The sequence below is a fragment of the Amphibalanus amphitrite genome, unplaced genomic scaffold, assembly GCF_019059575.1.
Source record: "Amphibalanus amphitrite isolate SeventyFive unplaced genomic scaffold, NRLGWU_Aamphi_draft 001391F_arrow, whole genome shotgun sequence".
In the NCBI taxonomy this organism is placed as follows: domain Eukaryota; kingdom Metazoa; phylum Arthropoda; class Thecostraca; order Balanomorpha; family Balanidae; genus Amphibalanus; species Amphibalanus amphitrite.
The window spans coordinates 46,312-66,260 of record NW_024882884.1 but is presented as its reverse complement, the minus strand read 5'-3'; the positions used below and the strand labels follow the sequence as shown (position 1 = coordinate 66,260).

The 19,949-nt window shown below is 56.0% G+C and overlaps 1 protein-coding gene across 1 annotated transcript in view; it reads left to right on the top strand.

The window, feature by feature from the left end:
* The window catches only part of LOC122372714, a 46,105-nt gene that overhangs the window by 19,543 nt on the left and 6,613 nt on the right, over positions 1-19,949 (top strand). The window contains exons 4-7 of the mRNA XM_043350240.1: positions 11,987-12,057; positions 13,548-13,885; positions 15,848-16,019; positions 17,738-17,889. Coding sequence (XP_043206175.1) covers positions 11,987-12,057; positions 13,548-13,885; positions 15,848-16,019; positions 17,738-17,889 — 733 coding nt within the window. The remainder of the gene's footprint in view (positions 1-11,986; positions 12,058-13,547; positions 13,886-15,847; positions 16,020-17,737; positions 17,890-19,949) is intronic.

Below are 19,949 nucleotides of genomic sequence, written 5' to 3'. Positions count from 1 at the left end.
TAAAAAGGTACATGACTGCGGGCTGGATTGTTTCTTCTCGACCTCTCCTGTCAGTCACCAGTCGTTTTCAAAGAACCTCAAGTGGCCGCCAGTTGACGTCTGGCCCTGCTCGGAGGCGTACCCAGCAGAGCTCCCAGCCTGCACGGCCCTCCATGGCGCAGTTACCGCCAGCTGCGGTGGCCCCGTGGCCGTCTCCGCCCGTGCAGCTGGGGGTGTGACCGGCAGCTCGGAGCATCGCCGACAGACCGGCGGCCCCCGCGGCAGGTGTCAGTCTGCGCCCCAGTCGCGTATCGGTCGTCACCGGGAGGGCGGGGCACGGTTCGTCGGAAGGTCATCTCAGGCTCAAAAGAAACGGTATATACCATTCGAAAGCTGACGGTGAGCTGAATCCAAAAATGTATTTTTTATCAAAATCGATCGATGGCCTTTTTTGAAAATTGCGTTTTTCTAAAAACTTAATAATCTTTTATTCAACGGGCTGTCCCGGACATTCTTGAAAACATAAACATGTATTTTTGAGTTCCAGTGAAAGCTCAACGCCAAAAGAACAATATTTAGCGAAGCAATATTTCCAAACATTAATATGCGTCTCCCACAGCCGACAATAAGGCGCAATCACACATCTCAGTGTCACGATGGACCAAAGTCAGCCACACAGAAGCGTGAAATGACCCTTATCGACTCGCAGACCCGGCGCTCTCGGCCCGCCTGACCGGCCACGGAAAGAACGTTCGGCTCTCGTTCTACTAAACAAATGTAATATTTGCCACTTTAACTGTTCACATCGCTATTAAAGTTACTCAGGATACCTGTGAAGAAAATTCATTGTTCTGCTTGATTTACAACATGCTTTAATTTACATTTTTCTTATACATGTTTTGTTCCATCCAGCTGCGATCAGTGCCCGCGCAGGGGAAGTGAGCGGGGTTTCACTGTCAGAGGCTGTACTGGTGACAGCTGCTCGGCCGTGCGACCGGTCAAAGGTTACCCTGCCCCGCCGGGCGCTACCCCCACTCCACCCGAGCTGAGGCCGGTGCAGCCTCTGACATTTCAGCGCGGCCAATTTTCCTTATATGGGCATGATACCAAGCTCAATTGAGCAAAGTAGACATGAACAGATCCAAATTAATGCATGATGTGAAGATGACAGAACAATGAATTTTCTTCACAGGTATCCTGAATAGCTTTAATAGCGATGTGGACAGTTAAACTGACAACTTTGACATTTGTTTAGTAGAGCGAGAGCCGAACGTTCTTTCCGTGGCCGGTCAGGCGGGCCGAGAGCACCGGGTCTGCGAGTCGATAAGGGTCATTTCACGCTTCTGTGTGGCTGAGTTTGGTCCATCGTGACACTGAGCTGTGTGATTGCGCCTTATTTTCGGCTGTGGGAGACGCATATTAATGTTTGGAAATATTGCTTCGCTAAATATTGTTCTTTTGGCGTTCAGCTTTCACTGGAACTCAAAAATACATGTTTATGTTTTCAAGAATGTCCGGGACAGCCCGTTGAATAAAAGATTATTAATTTTTTAGAAAAACGCAATTTTCAAAAAAGGCCATCGATCGATTTTGATAAAAAATACATTTTTGGATTCAGCTCACCGTAAGCTTTCGAATGGTATATATCGTTTCTTTTGAGCCTGAGATGACCTTCCGACGAACCGTGGGGGCGGCGGTGTACTGGCCCGTGGGCTGTCCTGGGATGGACCAGGAGAGGGTGGTAAACCCCGTGGAGACCAGTCACACACGGAGCCCTGTCTGTCGATTCGTCCTGTGCGCCCGAGTGTTCAGCAGGCCGAGGGAGCGCGCATATCTGACACGAGGCTGTAGAACTCCGGCTGAGCAGCCGCTTTCAGGTGGGTGTCGTATCTCTAGCATGAGTGTTCCTGGCATTTGCTTACTGTGTGCATAAAAGGTTGTCTCAAGTGGTTTGGCGCTAGGAAAATTGTTCCAACGATGTTCCTAGTTTAACAGAGCAAACCTAGATCGTAGTCCCCGTAATCCCCAACTGTAGTATTCCTAGCTTGTGTATTCGAATTTCAAACAAAGCGAATCATGCATGTAAATCAAACTTTATGTGCTCAAGACAGGCGTCAATTAGTGCAGACCCCAATATGCATTATTCCCTGCGGTCTTGACCAGCAATCGGGACCCAATCAGTATTAATGTCTGGATGGTTTATATAGCCCCAGTGCTGCACGCGTGCCTAACGCTAGCCAATACCGCGGGGTCAGCGCCCGATACCGAGTCACGACCGCCGGTGACTGTCACACGATGACTGTCGGTGGCTGTCACACCACTGTCACACGACGACTGTCGGTGACAGTCACACGTCTGTTGATGACTGTTGTACCACTGTCGTTGATTGTCACACACGACCGTAGGTGAAAGTCACACGACCGTCTCGGTGACTGTCACACGACTGTTGGTGATTGTCACGCAGGGCTGCGGAGTCGGAGCCGGAGTCGGAGTCGGAGTCGGTCGGAGTCGACAGTTGTGACCGGAGTCGGAGTCGGAGTCGGAGTCGATTTTAGAAACCCGAGCCGGAGTCGGAGTCGGAGTCACCGAAAATCTGTCGACTCCGCAGCCCTGCTAGGTCTGCGGAGTCGGAGTCGGGAGTTGGAGTCGGTCGGAGTCGACAATTCTGCCCGGAGTCGGAGTCGGAGTCGGAGCTGGTTTTTGAAAGCCGGAGTTGGAGTCGGAGTCGGAGTCGCCGAAAATCCATCGACTCCGCAGCCCTGGTCACACGTGTTTTGATGACTGTTATACCACTGTCGATGATTGTCACACGACTGTGTATGACTGTCATATAACTGCTGTTGACTGTCACACGAGTCCCGGTAACATGGGTCTGGTGTCTACCGGTGACACTGTCTACCGGCGACTGTCGTTGTCCGGTCGGTAACTCGGACCGTTTTCGGCGTCAGTGCCCCACGACAGTCGGTGCCCGCGGCCCGCCCGGTGCCACGTCGGGTGGGCTGCGCCACCGGCTGCGCCCCGTCACCGCTTCGATCGTGCACACAACAGGCGGCACAAGGACCGCCACAGTGAGCGACATACCGCACCAGCTGACTGCACGGTCCGCTGAGTCACCGGGCACAGTGGGCGCCGGACGGACCCCGGACGGGGCCGCCGCCGGTGTGGTTAGCGTGTGAGAAGTGGTGAGCACTAGTGTGCATTAATGTGTACTATCGTGCACTATTGAGCCCCGCTGGGTATGTGTTGAAGGACTGCGGACCTGCCCCCTAGTGCTGCCAGTGTGCGGGTATACTGGACAGCGCTGTCTGTAGACACGGAGTGCTTGGGCGCACGGTAGGCTCGTAAGTGATCCAACCCACTATCCTCGGCAAGGCGCCCGCCTGCTGAACATGAAGTGGAGACGACTGAAACTGGTAATAGCGGGCAGAAGATGTAAGTGCCACCGGGACTCGAGAGGAACGACACCCGACAATGAAGGTATGTGCGAAGAAGCAGTGCCGATTGTGTGACCATTTGAGTGCATTTTCAGTTATGTTATATGGTTGAAGTAGCGATCACACGCCAGCGCATCATTCTTCACTCCACACTACTCGCGCGGCAGGATGGTGTTTTCCGACGACCTTGACCTGCGGGGACTCCGTGCCATGGGACGTTAGTGCTGGAGACACCGACGACTGCCATGGAATCTATCGATTCCCGTGAGCTGCCCACCAAATACCGATGAGTTGAAGGTCGATGGCATTAGTTGATATATGTTTAGAATGGATACCTACCGTTCGCCGATGCAATAGGGATGATTGAACAAAATAAACAGTTCAAAAACCGAAAACGTCTCCCAATATCTGTAAATGACAAATGTTGCTGCCCACCAGAATGGTAGTTCTGGTAAAATAGTAGAATAGTTGCGCATCTGTGTACCTATTGCCAAACGGCAGCTCTACAAATCGTTCTTGAAATCATGATGTGATTTTACATGTGCGCAAATCTGCGAAGCCTGCCATAACTGAATTTGAGATGTCGACAGTCGATTGTTGTGAAAAGGACAAAGTATTGTGCGTAGAAGAATCTAAACTTGTCAGCAGAGCTGGGCAAGTGCGTTCCTTTAGTGCGTTCCTGCGTTCTTCCGTACGTACGCACCGCCCTTTTTAGGAACGCAAGAACGCAGGAACGCAAAGTTTTTCAAAGGAACGCAAGTAAGAGGAACGCACCACCCGAAATTTTGAAGCGTTCCTGCGTTCTTGCGGAACCACCCGAAAAATCATATTGCTGCCAATGACCTCTGTGTCAAATGTTTGAATCTCGAGTACGTGTGTTTGCCGGTAGAGGCGCCACTTGTCGGTCGAATCGAGGAAGGCTTGTTTAGATTTAGTGGTGATGTTCACTATTCGATTCGGTTTCAGGCATTAAATGTGTAAAGTAAATATGATAACTTTTACTTAGATACATCTTTCAACTTAACTATTGTTTTTAAGCAGGTCGTATTTTTGTTGAAAACCCTACGGATGATATTGGTAAAACGTATTTCAGATATTCGATTCGGAAAAGAGATGTCGAGTTGCTTTTCGGCCCCGCGTCGCCATTCTGGGTATTCTGTGATCGATTCGCCCCGTGTTTGGTTGGGCCGTTCGGCGGTATTTCTTTGTCCACGACTTCGGTTGTGAAGAACACGCCTGTAGTGTTGGACTGGCGCGATTTGCCTACTTTGTCCGCTACAGTGTTGCGTTGCACTGATTTTGGTATGATTTGCTGCTTGGTAGAGCCAGAATACAATACGGGTTAATAGTTTGGGACGCAGGAACGCAGGAACGCTAACGCACCGAGCGAAAAAAAATGAGGAACGCTATTCCAGGAACACACTAACCGCGGCCGGAGGAACGCAGGAACGCTAACGCACTACCGAAAATCGAGGAACGCGCCCAGCTCTGCTTGTCAGTAATGACACATGCATATAATATGCATGGTTATTGGCATGTTTCTGTTAGTCGTAGATTTCATGTCAAGTGGCAAGGAATGGGAATGGGCAATGGGCATGAAATACCCCTCGCGTTAAAAGCGCTCATCCCAGTCGCTCTCGGCTGAAAGCCCGTTATTGCAGCTGCACAAAACAGCAAATTAAAGCAGGCGTCTTAGCTCCTTCCGACCGGGCATGGTGCTGCTTTTATAGGTTACATGTCATGTGGGAAAACGCCAAGAAGTTGATCGATCCGCCCTCGGCTCGCAGTGGCGCACCCAGGCGTGGATGTTCGCCCACCAGAAATGATTTCCACTCACCTAATATTTCAGGCTAATCCTAGTCAGCCGAGGGGATGGATCGACAGCAACCCCTGACGGTTTTCTCGCGATTACTCGCAACGTATTAGCAAAAGAGAGCTGAATGTTGGCTTGCCTGATGTTTTGACACCAGTCACATTTTTATGTCGGGTCGGGTCATTGACCAATGCGGCAATAAGTTAACCTCTGCACAGCCCTTAAATGTTGGAACTTCGCAACACCCTCAGTGCCAGGGAATCGTTGCGGGGGGATAAAACTTTCAAACAGTACGTAGTCGACAGTTATGTTAAATCGGATCTCAAACCTGTTCCTCGGATCAAATATGAGACGGTCATTGTCAAACAGGACGTGACAGAGCTCTGTTGATCGTTTTATTTCTTATCTTATTTGCACTATCTGTAGCTCACTATCGCTGAATAGTTGCATGTTTCTGTCATCTGTGATAATATCATACCAGTGCATTTGGATTGGATGAGTCATCCTCCCAAATCCACAGACGCTATCGCATGCCCGAAAGGCTATAAGAGAGGCTAACAAACCTTTCTCGGATATTAAACTCACGATGCGACCCTAATCGACATTAGGGTACACTAATGAAGTTTAGTGGCCCGACGGGGCGCGAATTGGAGCCCGCGAGCCGCCTGGTCCGAGGCAGGGTCGGGAAACACGATCTGTGGGGAGGGGGCGATGACGGGTAGGGAGGGAGAAACGGGACGGAGGGGACAGCCGTCAGTCTGCGGCAGAGGCCGTCGGGGAGCGGAGATGGACCGCGGACAGCGCGTCCCTGTGTGATAGAGCGTGTGCTTTACGTCCTGTGAGTCGGGCTCGTGAGTAGAGTGTGGTTACAGCGCCTAGTGAGCACCATCGAGGACGACTCAGTGGAGAGGGCCCAGATCAATGCCACGGGACATGGAGCCCGCTCATCACTACGACCGCGACAGTCACGGCATGGCAGGTGGGTCCGGTACGCCGGCACCAGCGTCCTCCACATGGGTCATGCGTGATATGGCTGGATGTGTTGACGAGTTAACGGGTGCCTGGCATGAGCCGTGTTGTGCGTGTGTTTGTTAAACCGGCAAAGGTGGGTGTCGGGCCGTTCCAGGCCGACGACGTCGAGATTGGGCCGGTAACCGGCCGACACCGGGCGCCGGGCCGTGCAGGCCGACAACGCCGACACAGGGCCATGGCGGCCGACAGACCGGGTGCCGGGCCGTGAGGCCGACAGCGCCGACACAGGGCCGGCTAGCGGCCGACAGACCGGGTGCCGGGCCGTTTCAGGCCGACAGCGCCGACACTGGGCCATAGCGCCGACAGATGGGCCATAGCGCCGACAGACCGGGTGCCGGGCCGTTTCAGGCCGACAGCGCCGACACAGGGCCATGGCGGCCGACAGACCGGGTGCCGGGCCGTACAGGCCGACAGCGCCGACACTGGGCCCATAGCGGCCGACAACCGGGTGCCGGGCCGTTTCAGGCCGACAGCGCCGACACAGGGCCATGGCGGCCGACAGACCGGGTGCCGGGCCGTACAGGCCGACAGCGCCGACACTGGGCCGGCTAGCGGCCGACAGCACGGGTGCCGGGCCGTACAGGCTGACAGCGCCGACACTGGGCTCAGCGGCCGACAACCGGGTGCCGGGCCGTTTCAGGCCGACAGCGCCGACACAGGGCCATGGCGGCCGACAGACCGGGTGCCGGGCCGTACAGGCCGACAGCGCCGACACTGGGCCGGCTAGCGGCCGACAGCACGGGTGCACGGCCGTCAGATCGACAGCGCCGACACGGGCGATGGCGGCCGACAGCACGGGTGGTGGTCGACGGGTGCCGGGCCGCCCGCGAGCGTGGTTCGGTGGCGGCGGCGCGGCGGCGCCCGTGCCGGGCCGGCTGCGGTCGAACCGGGTACAGATGGTTTACGACTCTGGACGACTTTATGGCAGGTCCGCCCCAGACGGTGGGACACGGATAGAGTATCACTGGTCCGTTGGGAGTATCACGTGTATCGGGGGAGTATCACTCTTCTGTCTGGTGGGAGTATCACTACTCTCCTGGGAGCGTATCCTGTTCGGAAGGTGTCACACGGCGGTTGGACCGTAGCCGGCGCCAGCCGCGGGGTCATAATTGGTCGGCCGTCTGGTGGGGGAGCGTCGGGCCGGCCGAGGCGGGCGGGACGGACGAGAGGGTGGCTACGTGAACGGCCGTGATGGCGAGTGGGTGGCCCGGTGGGGTTTCACGGGCACCGTTAACTGCTGAGTGCGGTGTGTGCGGCGTGCGTGGGGGTAGGGGATGGGTAGGCGGTTCTGACGTCCCGGCTGCGTACGATGAACGGTCCGCCGTGGCCGGCCCCGACCGGCCACCGTGGTCGCTGGGTACAGTGACGGAAGGCTGACGTAGGCACGCAGTGGGCGGAGCTTGGAGGCTGTGTACCTACGGTCCGGCCGCACACGGGCCCGTGAACAGCCCTCGAGTTTCCCAGCGGCGGCACGCATCCGTGCGACATGACGATCCATTAGTGACGGTGACGTACGCGTTGCTCAGGAACAGCCTGGCGCCGGGCTCCCGTCGAGCCTATGAGACGAGCCAACACCGGTACATTGAGTTCCGCAGGCGGTACGGACTGACAAGCGTACCGGCGTCGGATGACACACACACACATGGGTCACCTGCAACAGGCGGGACTAGCCGTCGCTAGCGTGAGGCACTATTTGGCAGCAGTGAGACACCTTCATATTCAGTGGGGTCGGCTGCTGCCAATGGGCATGCCTCCCTTACACTGCAGCCGCGCTTCAGAGCTACGACGCCCACTGTCCTGTGGGCCATGTGCCTGTACCGACAGGCAGGGCGCGCGGCGGATGGAGCGCCGCTCTTGTCCTGGAGTAGGGAGCAGTGCTCACGCGGCGACGGTTGAATGATCTCCTCCGTCGCGCACTTGCGCCCGTTTTTTTTTTCTCACTCCATACGAATTGGTGGGGCTGCGGCTGCGGAGGCGGCGGGTGTGACCGACCCTGTATTGCGACGATTGGGACGGTGGCGGAGTGCAGCGTGCGACAGATACGTCCGGGGCCACAGGAGGGCCACCATCTGTTGGTTCAATCCACCATCAGAACCAACAGAACTGATCACCTGCCCCCGGCCGCCGCTACGGTGACGGCGGCCGGCGCGGTGACGGCGACGGGCCCGGCTTCCCACAGCGGGCCCCCGGCAGTGGGGACGGGGCCGTGTGGGCCGGGTACAGGGCCGGCGGCTGGCGGCCGTGAACGAGAGCCGGTGGCACGGCCCCGGCGGCCGGGCTATAGTGCGGAGGACTCGTACATCTGAGGCGAGGGGCCGAGACCGATGACGTTTCTGGGGTACGACGACGATCGCGAACGGGCTGGTTCGATGGCGCCGGCGACACGTTTCGGCGACCTCCGCCGGCACGGCGGTGGCACTGAGCTCCACACAGCGGACCCGGAGTAGCGCGGCCGCACCGGGCGGCGGCGGCGCCGCCGCCACAGCAGCAATGGGGGACCGGTGCGCCGCCGACGGCGTGACGACCTGCCGTCCTCGTCAGAGTCTGAGTCTGACGAAGAGGACGGCACTAACCGGAGGGTGGAATAGCGGGACGCCCCGACGCGGTCGCGGACGGGGGCGGCGCCGACGGCTCTGCGGTCGCCTGCGATACAAGTCAGAGCCGAGCGGCGGCTGCGGAACAGACGCCTGTATGTGTCAGTGGAGGATGCTTACAATGCCGCAGTGGGTCGGCCAATTACGGCCATGGAGTATGTCGATCGTGTGGCCGGCTTGCTAACACACAGTATTTCCCTTCCCTGAGTGCGGGCTGCAGGTGGTCGGGTCCCTGTGTACGAGGCCTGGCAGAGGCCGGCTCAGACAGAGGCCGGTTCGGCGAGGCCGGTGCGGACAGAGGCCGGTTTGGCGAGGCCGGTTCGGCGGCTGACCTGGGAATGTTAGGTCAGTTCGGTACGAGGCCTGGCAGAGGTCGGTTCAGACAGAGGCCGGTTCGGCGAGGCCGGTGCGGACAGAGGCCGGTTTGGCGAGGCCGGTTCGGCGACTGACCTGGGAATGTTAGGTTAGTTCGGTTCGAGGCCTGGCAGAGGCCGGTTCGGACAGAGGCCGGCTCGGCGAGGTCGGTGCGGACAAAGGCCGGTTGGTGAGGCCGGTTCGGCGACTGACCTGGGAATGTTAGGTCAGTTCGGCTCAGGCCTGGCAGAGGCCGGATCGGCGGCTGGACGGGGAATGTTAGTTCAGTCCAATTTGTGGCCTGGAATAGACGGGTTCGGCGACTGACCTGGGATGTTAGGTCAGTTCGGTACAGGCCTGGCAGAGGCCGGTTTGGCGGCTGGACGGGGAATGTTACTTCAGTCCGGTGCGTGGCCTGGCATAGACGGGCTCGGCGACTGACCTGGGACTGTTAGGTCAGTTCGGTAAGGCCTGGCAGGGGCCAGTTCGGCGACGGACCTGGGAATGCCAGGTCAATACGGCGGGCGACACGGAGGGGTCTGAGCGACATGGCCTGGTAATGTTAGGTCAGTTCGGTGCGTGGCCCGGCAGGGCCGAATCGGCCCTGACCTGGGAACTTAGGTCAAGCCGGTGGGAGAGCGGGTCAAGGTCACCGCGGCGGGTGAACGGATCATGCCCCAGCTTTACGTGGTAATGGATCGGTTTGAGGCTGGCCTGGTAAACGTAGAACGAACAATCGGTCTGGTGGCTGCCGGATTGGATGCGTGGTGGTCTGACCCGACGAGTGGGTTTGGCGGCAATTTTCACACGACCCGGCCAGAGCGGCCCAGCGTCGGACGCTGGTTGCGGCGCCAACGGGCGTCAGTCAACGGGCGCGGCACGCCGCAGACGGCGTGTCACCGTCTCGGGATCCGCTGGTTTATGTCCACAGCTGGTTTATGAGCGCCGGTGTCCTCTTATGGCAAACCGTATCCGGCGCCGACCGGGGCCGTCGCGGGACGTGTTATATGACCGTTGGGGGACCGCCGCGCCGGGCCGGCCGAGGCGGCGCGGCGGCTCGGCGGGGTCGCCGGGGTCACTTACTTCGTGGGACATATGAGACATGCGGGACTAGCAGTGACCAGCGCGCGGCAGTATATGGCAGCAGTGAGAGCCTTCATCTACAGTGGGGGCGGCCAATGGCGGTCGGGATGCCCCCCTACACAGCGGCCGCGTTCCGGGGCTATGAGCCCCGGGGCGGCGGGGCGGAGCCCCACCGGCAGGCGCTCGACATATCCGCTCTTCCACGACTGGCGCGGCTGCGGGAGTGTCCGACTCGGTACTGGACTGACTGGCGTGCGCACTACTTTGTGGGACATAGGTATGAGACGGGCGGGACTGGCAGCGGCTAGTATCTGGCAGCAGCTGGCAGCAGTGAGATGCCTTCATCGCAGGTGGGTTCGGCCAATAGCGGCCGGGATGCCCCCTTCCCCCCCCCCCCACTCCCCTCCCAGCGGGCGCGTCGCGGGAGCACCGAGGCGGCGGGCGGAGCACTGCCGGCATATCATGTTGTCTTTAACAGACAGTTCAAGGTGGGGCCTGGCACGGAACGGAGTGGTGGCACAAGCGTGGCCTGACCGGCCGCAAGGACAGCTGCCATGGACCACGCCAACCCACTACCATTGCCTATCGGTTCCAGTTGGGGCATTTGGTGGTAGATGAGGAGCGCAACCGAAAAGTGGGTGAGTACGGCCAATAACAGCCAAATGGGAATGGGAGCACGGGACAGTGGCGATAGAGGAGGAAACACTAATCGACATTAGGGTACACTAATGAAGTTTAGTGGCCCGACGGGGCGCGAATTGGAGCCCGCGAGCCGCCTGGTCCGAGGCAGGGTCGGGAAACACGATCTGTGGGGAGGGGGCGATGACGGGTAGGGAGGGAGAAACGGGACGGAGGGGACAGCCGTCAGTCTGCGGCAGAGGCCGTCGGGGAGCGGAGATGGACCGCGGACAGCGCGTCCCCCGCCCACCATCCCCCACAGCGGGCCCCTTCCTGTCTTTTTCTCTCCTTCTCTCGTTTTTTTTTTTAACTCCACTCTTTCTGCTTCGTTGTCTTTGTTAGTTGTCCTCAGTAATAGCTACCGTCGTCTCACCCAGGGTTGTGGTAGATGAGGAGCGCAACCGAAAAGTGGGTGAGTACGGCCAATAACAGCCAAATGGGAATGGGAGCACGGGACAGTGGCGATAGAGGAGGAAACACTAATAGCGTTTGGACTCTGCTTCGACTCACGCACCCATAAAGCAGCAAATGTTATTTGCTGTCCGATTCAGGTCGAGGTTGTCGGGGCCAGGAAACAAAGAAATCCGTTCTTTTACCACAGGTGCACCCATCTGTGAAGGCACGTTTCTGGCTACAAGTGAGACCGCTTGGTCTCCAGGGCGATATTTTCCCATGTCATGTCTGTCCTGCCGTGTCGCTTTGTCACGTGTCTCTTTATCAGCAGCGGGAGCTCCGTGTTGTCCGCGCCGACCTGGGGCACTGCCCGCCACGTGCTCGACCACCGCCGGCCACCACCACCGACGACGGCGCGTTACCCTGCCGTTGTTGTGGTGGTATCGACGGCGTCGGCCGGTGCGTGGCGCGTGCGGCGGCGGTCGCCGTGGCCGGCGGGGGGTGGGCTGCGGTGCGCCGCCGGCTCGCCGCCGCCTCCAGACGGGCGCGGACCGGCGCGGCGGCCGGTGGGCAGCCGCCCGAGATGGCCACCCATCTGACAGCCACCCGTCTGCCCTCGATTCCAGTGGACGGAGGGGGCCTGGCGGGACTGTGGAGGACCGCGGAAGACGGCAAACTGAGACAGCGAGATGCCAAGGTGAGCAGAGCGGCTCAGGAGATAGCAAATGTCACATACCCTTCCAGGCATCGTAAATCCATAGTATTCATCAGTCATCGCTAATGCATGTTGCGCTCACAGTTTTTGCAGTTCCGATTGCTAAACGGCACACATTCATGAGTTCGTTCCGTGCCGTGCAAATCAAAATGTCTGGGCTGGGTGTATGTTTAACTCCATGGATGTCTGTGAACCCGAAACTTCACCGTCTGAAAGAGTCACGCCACGCCACTTTGTCCAGGACTAACAGTGGTGATTACCGTAGCGTTGCTGCACGAGAGGCTTGTTCAGCCGTGCTAAGTTTGACGGAAAAAGACTATTTCATAGGGAAATGTGCAACATAATGCAGCGTGTTTATAACCATTTTAATTTTTAGCGATGAAACGTCTCATTTTAGTCTGATAACTATCACAGGTGGAAGCTGGTAATGCATAGAAATCATGTGATGATTACTGATCAATGATCATTGATCATCTTCCCGGAGGAACATGGTATAGATGCACACATTAATCAAAATCAAACTATCCAGTGAGGGATAGTCCTCACTGGATGATTAACTGGATGATGATGATCACTGGATGATCCCTCACCGGGCAGTTGACTGGGCGGTTTTGCATGGACTGTTCTGATGTTCATCGCACGGCAACTACATTGGCACAGCAAACGAACATCCAAAGTTGTATCATGCTTCAGTCTAAATGCTGTATGCATGCAATTCAATCCACTTTCTGCAATATTCGTAACATAAGCTGCAATTTTGCGAGGTAAAAATAAAGCACTTCGTCGTAATTACGACTTTGTCGTTTAAAACCACAACGGCATGGTTGTTTTTGTTTTGTTTTTCGCTCTGCGGCCTAATAAATTCACTCTTACACAATACTTATCTTACAGTTACACAACTACACCTTTGTTCAAAAAACTTTTAGGTTCATGTTTCGCAATGCGAGTTGACGCCCGATTTAGCGGAGTTGCACCGTTTAGTTGGTAGGATACCATTAATCGGTGTCGTGCCGGGACGTTCTAACGAACTGCTGAGCCGACGGGCTGTGTTGTCACAGTCGAAATCCGCCGGGGCTTTAGGTCGTGTCAGAGACCGGCTCAGCAGCTACCACTGTAAGCCGGCCCAGGTTGGCTCAGACCACAGAACTGCGGGTCAGCGTCACTAGGTGGGCCAGTGGGGCCAGAGGACCCGCCCAGGTCACACTGCCGGTCATTGAAGGACCTGCCGCTGTTCATCAGTGACGTATCCCGCTCAGTAAGTAGGCAGTGAAAGTTGTTTGTAAATGGCCAGTGCAGTAATTGTCTGTGGTTAGTACTCGTATGTCCGTCATCGTTTAGTGTCCCTTAACTGACGGTGACCTGTCCTTTGGGAAGGGAGTGACCTGCCCCGTTGTCTGTCAGCGACTTGACCTGTTGTCTGTATCTGTGACTGTGTCTGTGTCTGTGTTTGACTGCCCTCTGTCCTGCGGCAGTCGGCGGCCGAGCGGTGGTCGGCCGAGGCGAGCGGCCGGTCGGACGTGCGACGCGCCCCCTCCCTGCCGCCCATCACGCCGCGCGCCAGTCCCGAGGAGGGTGACACCTCGGGCTACTACAGCGAGGCGCAGCCGGACCGCTGCTCAGTGGAGCCGCCACCGAGCCGGACGGCCTTGGCTGGGTCACTCAGCTCGGTTCGGTTCGAGCCGCAGAGAGCCGAGCTGGCTGAGACGGCGGGCCCGCCGCCCGCTCCGGCGGCGCCTCCGGAGCCGGTGGCCGAGCATGGTCCGCCGCCGGCCGCCCCGCCGCCCACCCGCGACATGCCCATGACCTGGAGGCGAGTGCTGTGTGGCAGATGTGTCACTGGATGGGAAGGTATTCTCATACAGTTCTTGACGAGAACTTTAACTTTACTTATCCACTGAAATTTCAATGGTTTTCATTAGGTATATAACTTTGGTAAATGCCGTTAATCGTATCTGATAACTGTCTAAGGTGCTTCAAAATAGCCGTCCTCTAGACTGTCGTTCCCAACTTCGCCATCGGGAGCGTGGTAGGCTCTCGTGAATCATATAGCCGAAGGAGAGGAGCCGTTCTGTTATTGGGCGCCATAGTATGTGGAGAACGGAACGAACAAAACAACAGAATAGGTAAGGTATCTTCGTTGTTAGCCTTATCAAAAACATTTCCTTACATGCAGAAATGTCGAACACGTTTTAAGTAAGCATGTATCTACCAAAAGAATATTTTGCAGAACTCGTCATTTTCGTGAATAATGTGCAAAAGGAAGTCGGTGTACGATATGACCTGGGGTCATTGCACGTTACTATGCTGTGGTTCTTAAATACCTGCCCTGAAATACTGGCGAACGAATATGACCGATAAAATCGGAAAAAATTACACCAAGCCAAGCTAACTGAAGGGGTGACATTAGCCCTAACAATCTGCCAGAATTGCGTTTGCTGAAGGTTACACTGTTCCTAGGCTGCAAGAACAGCAAACTTACGGGCTATTCATTTTGCATATGCACTGAGCTTCTCACTAATTGCTTGCACGTCCATTTGCTGACGATAACTGATATGGTAAACTGGGTGCGCGATGTGCAGTAGATGGTACCCCTGACTGTCGGGGTTGCTTGCTGCCTGGTAACCCATATCCTAGCGACGTCATGTTGGGTAACAATCGGCACACCGGCACCTTCTAGGGAGGCAGGCGGCGTAACCAGCGCCGTGGCCGTGTTGTCGGGTTGGATAGGTAACAGACCCAACGAACGGCACTGCGGGTCGGTCCTGACCGCTGAGACCCCTGGCCGGCACAGCGAGGAGCGGGCAGTCGCCTCACATATATACCTACTTTATTGATCGGAGGTGCCTGCACTCCTAATGGCCGCCTGACGTGCCCGGACCCTGTGCCGATAAGCACACCTTTTAGTGCACCGCCGTTCAACGAAGGAAACGGTGTGATGACGGGCATGCTGTGATTATCGTACGCCTCCACTTGAACTGTGACTTTTCCATTATTTGGAGTGTTCACGAAGGTCTTTGCGTCATGCATTGTGACTGAACCAGACTTCATGGAAACATGTCTTTGCAATTGAAGTGAATAGGCGCTCATAAGCTAATGAACTAAAATTGAACTATGTCCTACCCGAAACGCTCTTACTCGTCTCTGTAGGTTACTTATTTTAGCTGAAAAAATTATTTCAAATGTGCAATGCACAACTGAACAGCCAGGCAGCATGGAGAATAGTTCCACGTGCGATAGGCAATCTTTGAAGATGAATGATGTTTTCCCTATTATCAATTGTCTATCACCTGGACCCATATCGGACCTGATCAGTTTACGGGCGATTGAATAATCCTGTGTGTTCTTACCAAGATTTAGCGTCTGACCCGTCATAACCTGTGCCCTGTCTCAGATATACCTGCTACACCCAATCCGTCCCTAGCTATCCTTGTGTGAGTGTGACCTGACCTGACCCCATCTAAGCCCACCATGATCTGACCCTTCATAACCCGTCACCAGCCCACTGTGACCTGACCTGACCTCATCACACCCCGCTGTGACCTGACCTGCCCTATCTAAGCCCGCCATGACCTGACCCTTCATAACGCGTCCCCAGCTGACCCGTCACCAACTATCCGGCCCTGTGTGACCTGACCCGCCATAGCCCGTCGCCAACTAATCTGTTGTGACCTCACCGGTCTTCAGCTAAATCTACTGACCTGATCCGTCCCAAACTTGCCCCCGGTGTGACCTGACTCGTCCCCATCTAACCTCGCTGTGACCTGACCCCCAGGCGGCAGCAGCACGCCCGTCAGGTGGCCCAACTGACCCGTGAATCAGAGCTGCGACGGCGAGCCCAGACTGCCGACAGAATGAAGTGGGGAGACCGGGGAGTGGGTATCAGCCGACTCTGGGACCCGTGCGCCTCCACGGCCCACCTGCCGGACGTCTGTGGAGGTCGACAGGTCAGTACGGACTACGGAGATGTGTGTGGGGGTGGGGGGGGGGGGGTATCAGGGAGAGATGGTAGGTCAGTCCAAGATTCTTACAGATAGTCGGGACTCTGGTGGCTTATGGATCGGTCGGATGAGTTAGCAGTCACATTAGGGAGCTTTGCTGGGTCCGACGAAAGACTTGTTGGGTTAGTCGGAAGAGACAGTTGGTGGCTGGTGTATCAGACGGTATTTAACGATCATTCAGGTCAAGCTTTCAGAGTTATTGGCGTATCAAGCAGCCACAGTCATGCTCACTGCGCAGTAGAAATAGCCGTTCAGGTTCGATCGACATTACCTTGCACGGGGCAACGAAAGCCGATGCCCATGACTTTATGGGACGCACGGGCAGCCATCGATCGACCATCGCTGACCTCGACTGCGCAATGGTGACCCCGATTGGTGGATACAATATGCAAACGCACGGGGGCAGGCAGGTACCCTTATCCGGGGTGCGTGAGGTGCCGTCAGGGTCCCGTCTCCTGCGTCCATGACCCCATTCCGGTGGCACTGCCCTAGGCTGTGTCCGGTGTGGTGACGGCTCTGTCTATCCGGGCGACACGCGACACACGGTATAGGGCGCTAATGAGCCGATCGGCGCCGCGGGGCGGGGCCAGGCGTCGGCCGGTCAACAGACACGCGATCCGTCTGAGCGGCACGGCCCCCGGGGGACGATCGGCCGTGACCGGCACACGGCGACAGGGGTCACTGTTCAGTGCTCATTCTCCGGTCCTCAGTCTCGGCAGGGATGGTCAGTGACAGGCACGTCACGACTGGGATAGTACTGTTCAGTATGCCCAACTGCTCACTGCTCAGCTGCCAAACTAGCGGGCTATTGCGATCTGGTGATTTCATTGGCACCAGCGTCCAGCCCTCAGGGCGTAATGTGTGCCCCTGCCAACTTGCTAGGTGCTAGCCATGTATGTCGTCACAAGATACATACGAATAGTCTACGACAAAGTACCTATACGGTAAATGTACCTGCTGCACCAGCCAGAGCAGCTATTTACTTGGCTACGATTGATGGAAGACCGTTTCTACTGATGAATGATGATCATTAACTGTTATTAGAGCTTTTGTGGCTGGATTACGATGCAGACGTTTTACACCAGTTTTTTCTGGGGGGTTAGGCCCTTTCGGTCCATTAAGACCATTTCAGAGCCGGGAGGATGATAGGATATAGGGGGAGACATTGGTCTGGGCAGGCACCCTAGTGAGTCACCGGGGCTGAGCCCGTCCAGTAGACAGGCCACCCAGCCCCAAGGTACTCACTGCACCCGGCTACGGGGTGCGCTCCCTCCGGAGCAGCGGTGCCGCTCCAAGGGAGCAGCCCGCATGAGATAAGGTTGTATGTCCAGCCCGGAGGGGGGTTGCGGCGTGGAGAAGGATTTCAGTTTCCTGAGGATAGAAGCATGGAACGGTGATTTACACCAGGCGATTGACCTAATTATATATGCTAAGCTTAGCTTGAAAGAAGGCCAAGTTGAGGGTTGATGAGTGCGCCCTCAATATTTTCTGGCGTCTTTGAATTGTTTAATGTTTCAGTACCCCTCGTATTAAAACGCAACACCATTCCCTTACAATTTAGTTATGTCTTAGAGAGGCGCCAAGGGGGGGGGGGAGGATAAATGCTCTTTCCAGACTAGCCACCGTCTCTCTTCGTCATCTCATCGTCGCCTCCCTGTCCGCAGTTCGAGGCACCGCGCTGGGTGGAGCGCGCGGCGGACGGCACCACTGTCGAGGTGGATGACCGGTCACCGAGTGTGGCCGCCGGGTCGGGTCCCGCCTCGCCTGCCGCCACCGGGACACACCCGCTGTTCCGGCTGCCCGCCCAGATGGCCAGGTCAGTCGGGACTGCAGCAGGGACCGGCCGAACGGAGAGGAGCGGTCCGATGTGCTCGAAACTGGGATACTGTCTTATTTCTTTACGTTACTAAGCGATACGTAATGGAACGTGGCTATAGTGCTTGACTTCACCTTCGAGTCATTCGTCGAAATTGCGATTCGAAGCGTGTCTGTCACTTTGTGTATGAAAGAAAAGCTGCCGCGAATGGAGCTACAGTCAGCCCCAGTGCTGAGCCGAGATCGGCAGGCCAGGCGCCACGTCCTCCCTCCTCGAAGTGACGGCTTCCTCCGTTCAGCCGAGCCGGGATCAATGGAGGCCGGGGGGGACGCGATACCGGACCGACATACCGTCTTCCCGCACCGGCTGCGGCGTGCGTGTGGCCACGGTTGTCATGCCAACGGCGTCGTGGCTGTCGACGGCCCCAGCCACGAACTATTTATCCAGACGGAACAAATAAGCTGGCCCCATTTCGCCAATGGAACGCACGCTTGTTTATCGTTCCGGGTAGATTTGTGACACCACCTCGGTCGCAGTATGACCCAAAGATATCAACGCTCCTCCTTGCAATCCTGAAGCTTGTGCGATGTGCAATGCAGTTTGTTTGGGTTTCGTTTTATCCCGTCTTGTTTCATCAACGTCTACAGGGTGTCCCATAAGTTCGTTCTCACCTTATATTTGCATGTAAAACAGAGAACATTGCGTTTTGATATGTTTATGACCCCTCAATGTGCTCCCCATTTCATAGGCAAACACATGAATACATGCTGCGGCATGCCAACCGGCATGTTTGGCAGCATAGCAGGCTTGAAGTTAGCCCAGACTGACTTGACATGCGCCGTGAGCTCCTCGAGGCTGGAACAGCGCTTCGCTTCGACGAGCCTCGATTTCAATATTTCCAACACATTTTTATGAAATTTGGATCCGATGAGTTGCCTGGGATGTGATCTTGCCACAGATGCCTATCACAGTCTCCTGGCACTGCTTTCAAGCTTTGCTTGACCTCTGCACTGATGCACTGTCTTGCTTGAAGATAGGCCTACGACCTCCCGAATGCCATTTTCTCCTCCAAAAATGTGTTCATACTTGCGGTTCGAGTTGAGCTAGAAGGCAGAAACTCCTCCTAGATCTTCTTGGAGAAGCATTCTGCGTCCCAACACTGTTTCTGGAGTATCAATCGCAACCTGCTCAGCGTCTGGACGCATATTACCCCACATTACCATGACCCTGGCCTTTTGCATAGGATTAAAGCGGGATGACACGAAGGCCTTTTCCGTCGCCCATATGGGACCGTTTTGGGGTTTGGACGGTTGTTTTATCTCGAACACGGACTAGGTAGTCCAGATGACCACATTGATGTCATCGGCCCTCCAGTTTTTTAGCCTCAGGCATAACGAAACAAATGTTTGGCCATTTTAAGACATTTTCGACTGTTTTGCGTCCTCCGTTAAGTTTAAGCCCAAGTGACCGTGAGTTATGTACTCCGAAATAATACTCTTAGACAGCTGGTAATCCATTCTGAAAAGCCTGCTTACCAACTTTCTAACGCTAGACCTTTTTGACGGCCACTTTGGCGCCACACAGTTTTGACCACATGGCACACTCCTGAGAGCTGACAAAAAAAGAGCATAAACTTGCAGCGATTGACTCCCGACAAATCATCGGTGTCACTTGCTGACTGTGCGTCCAGTTAGCGACAGACATTGGCTACAGACTGGATGCCTCAATCACCCTCAACCGTCGCAAATGGCCCACGTGCGGACTAAATACCGAGACGTACCCGTATCGGAGACCTCTATGTTGCGGCGTAAGCCGTCTCCACAGGAAGTGAACTCTCTAGCAAAAAATATTTTGTCTAGACGAATTAGTTACCGTGGAGCATATTCACAGTTACCATAGCAACCCCAAAAGCTAAGTTACAAAATAAATTAAGCGTGGCTTTAAATAAGGGAGCCTTTAAAAGAAAAATTTAGGTGAGAAGGAACTTATGGGACACCCTGTACAGTCTCATTTTACCGCCGTTGACTGCCCCGTTTTTATACCATCGTTGACCGTCCCGT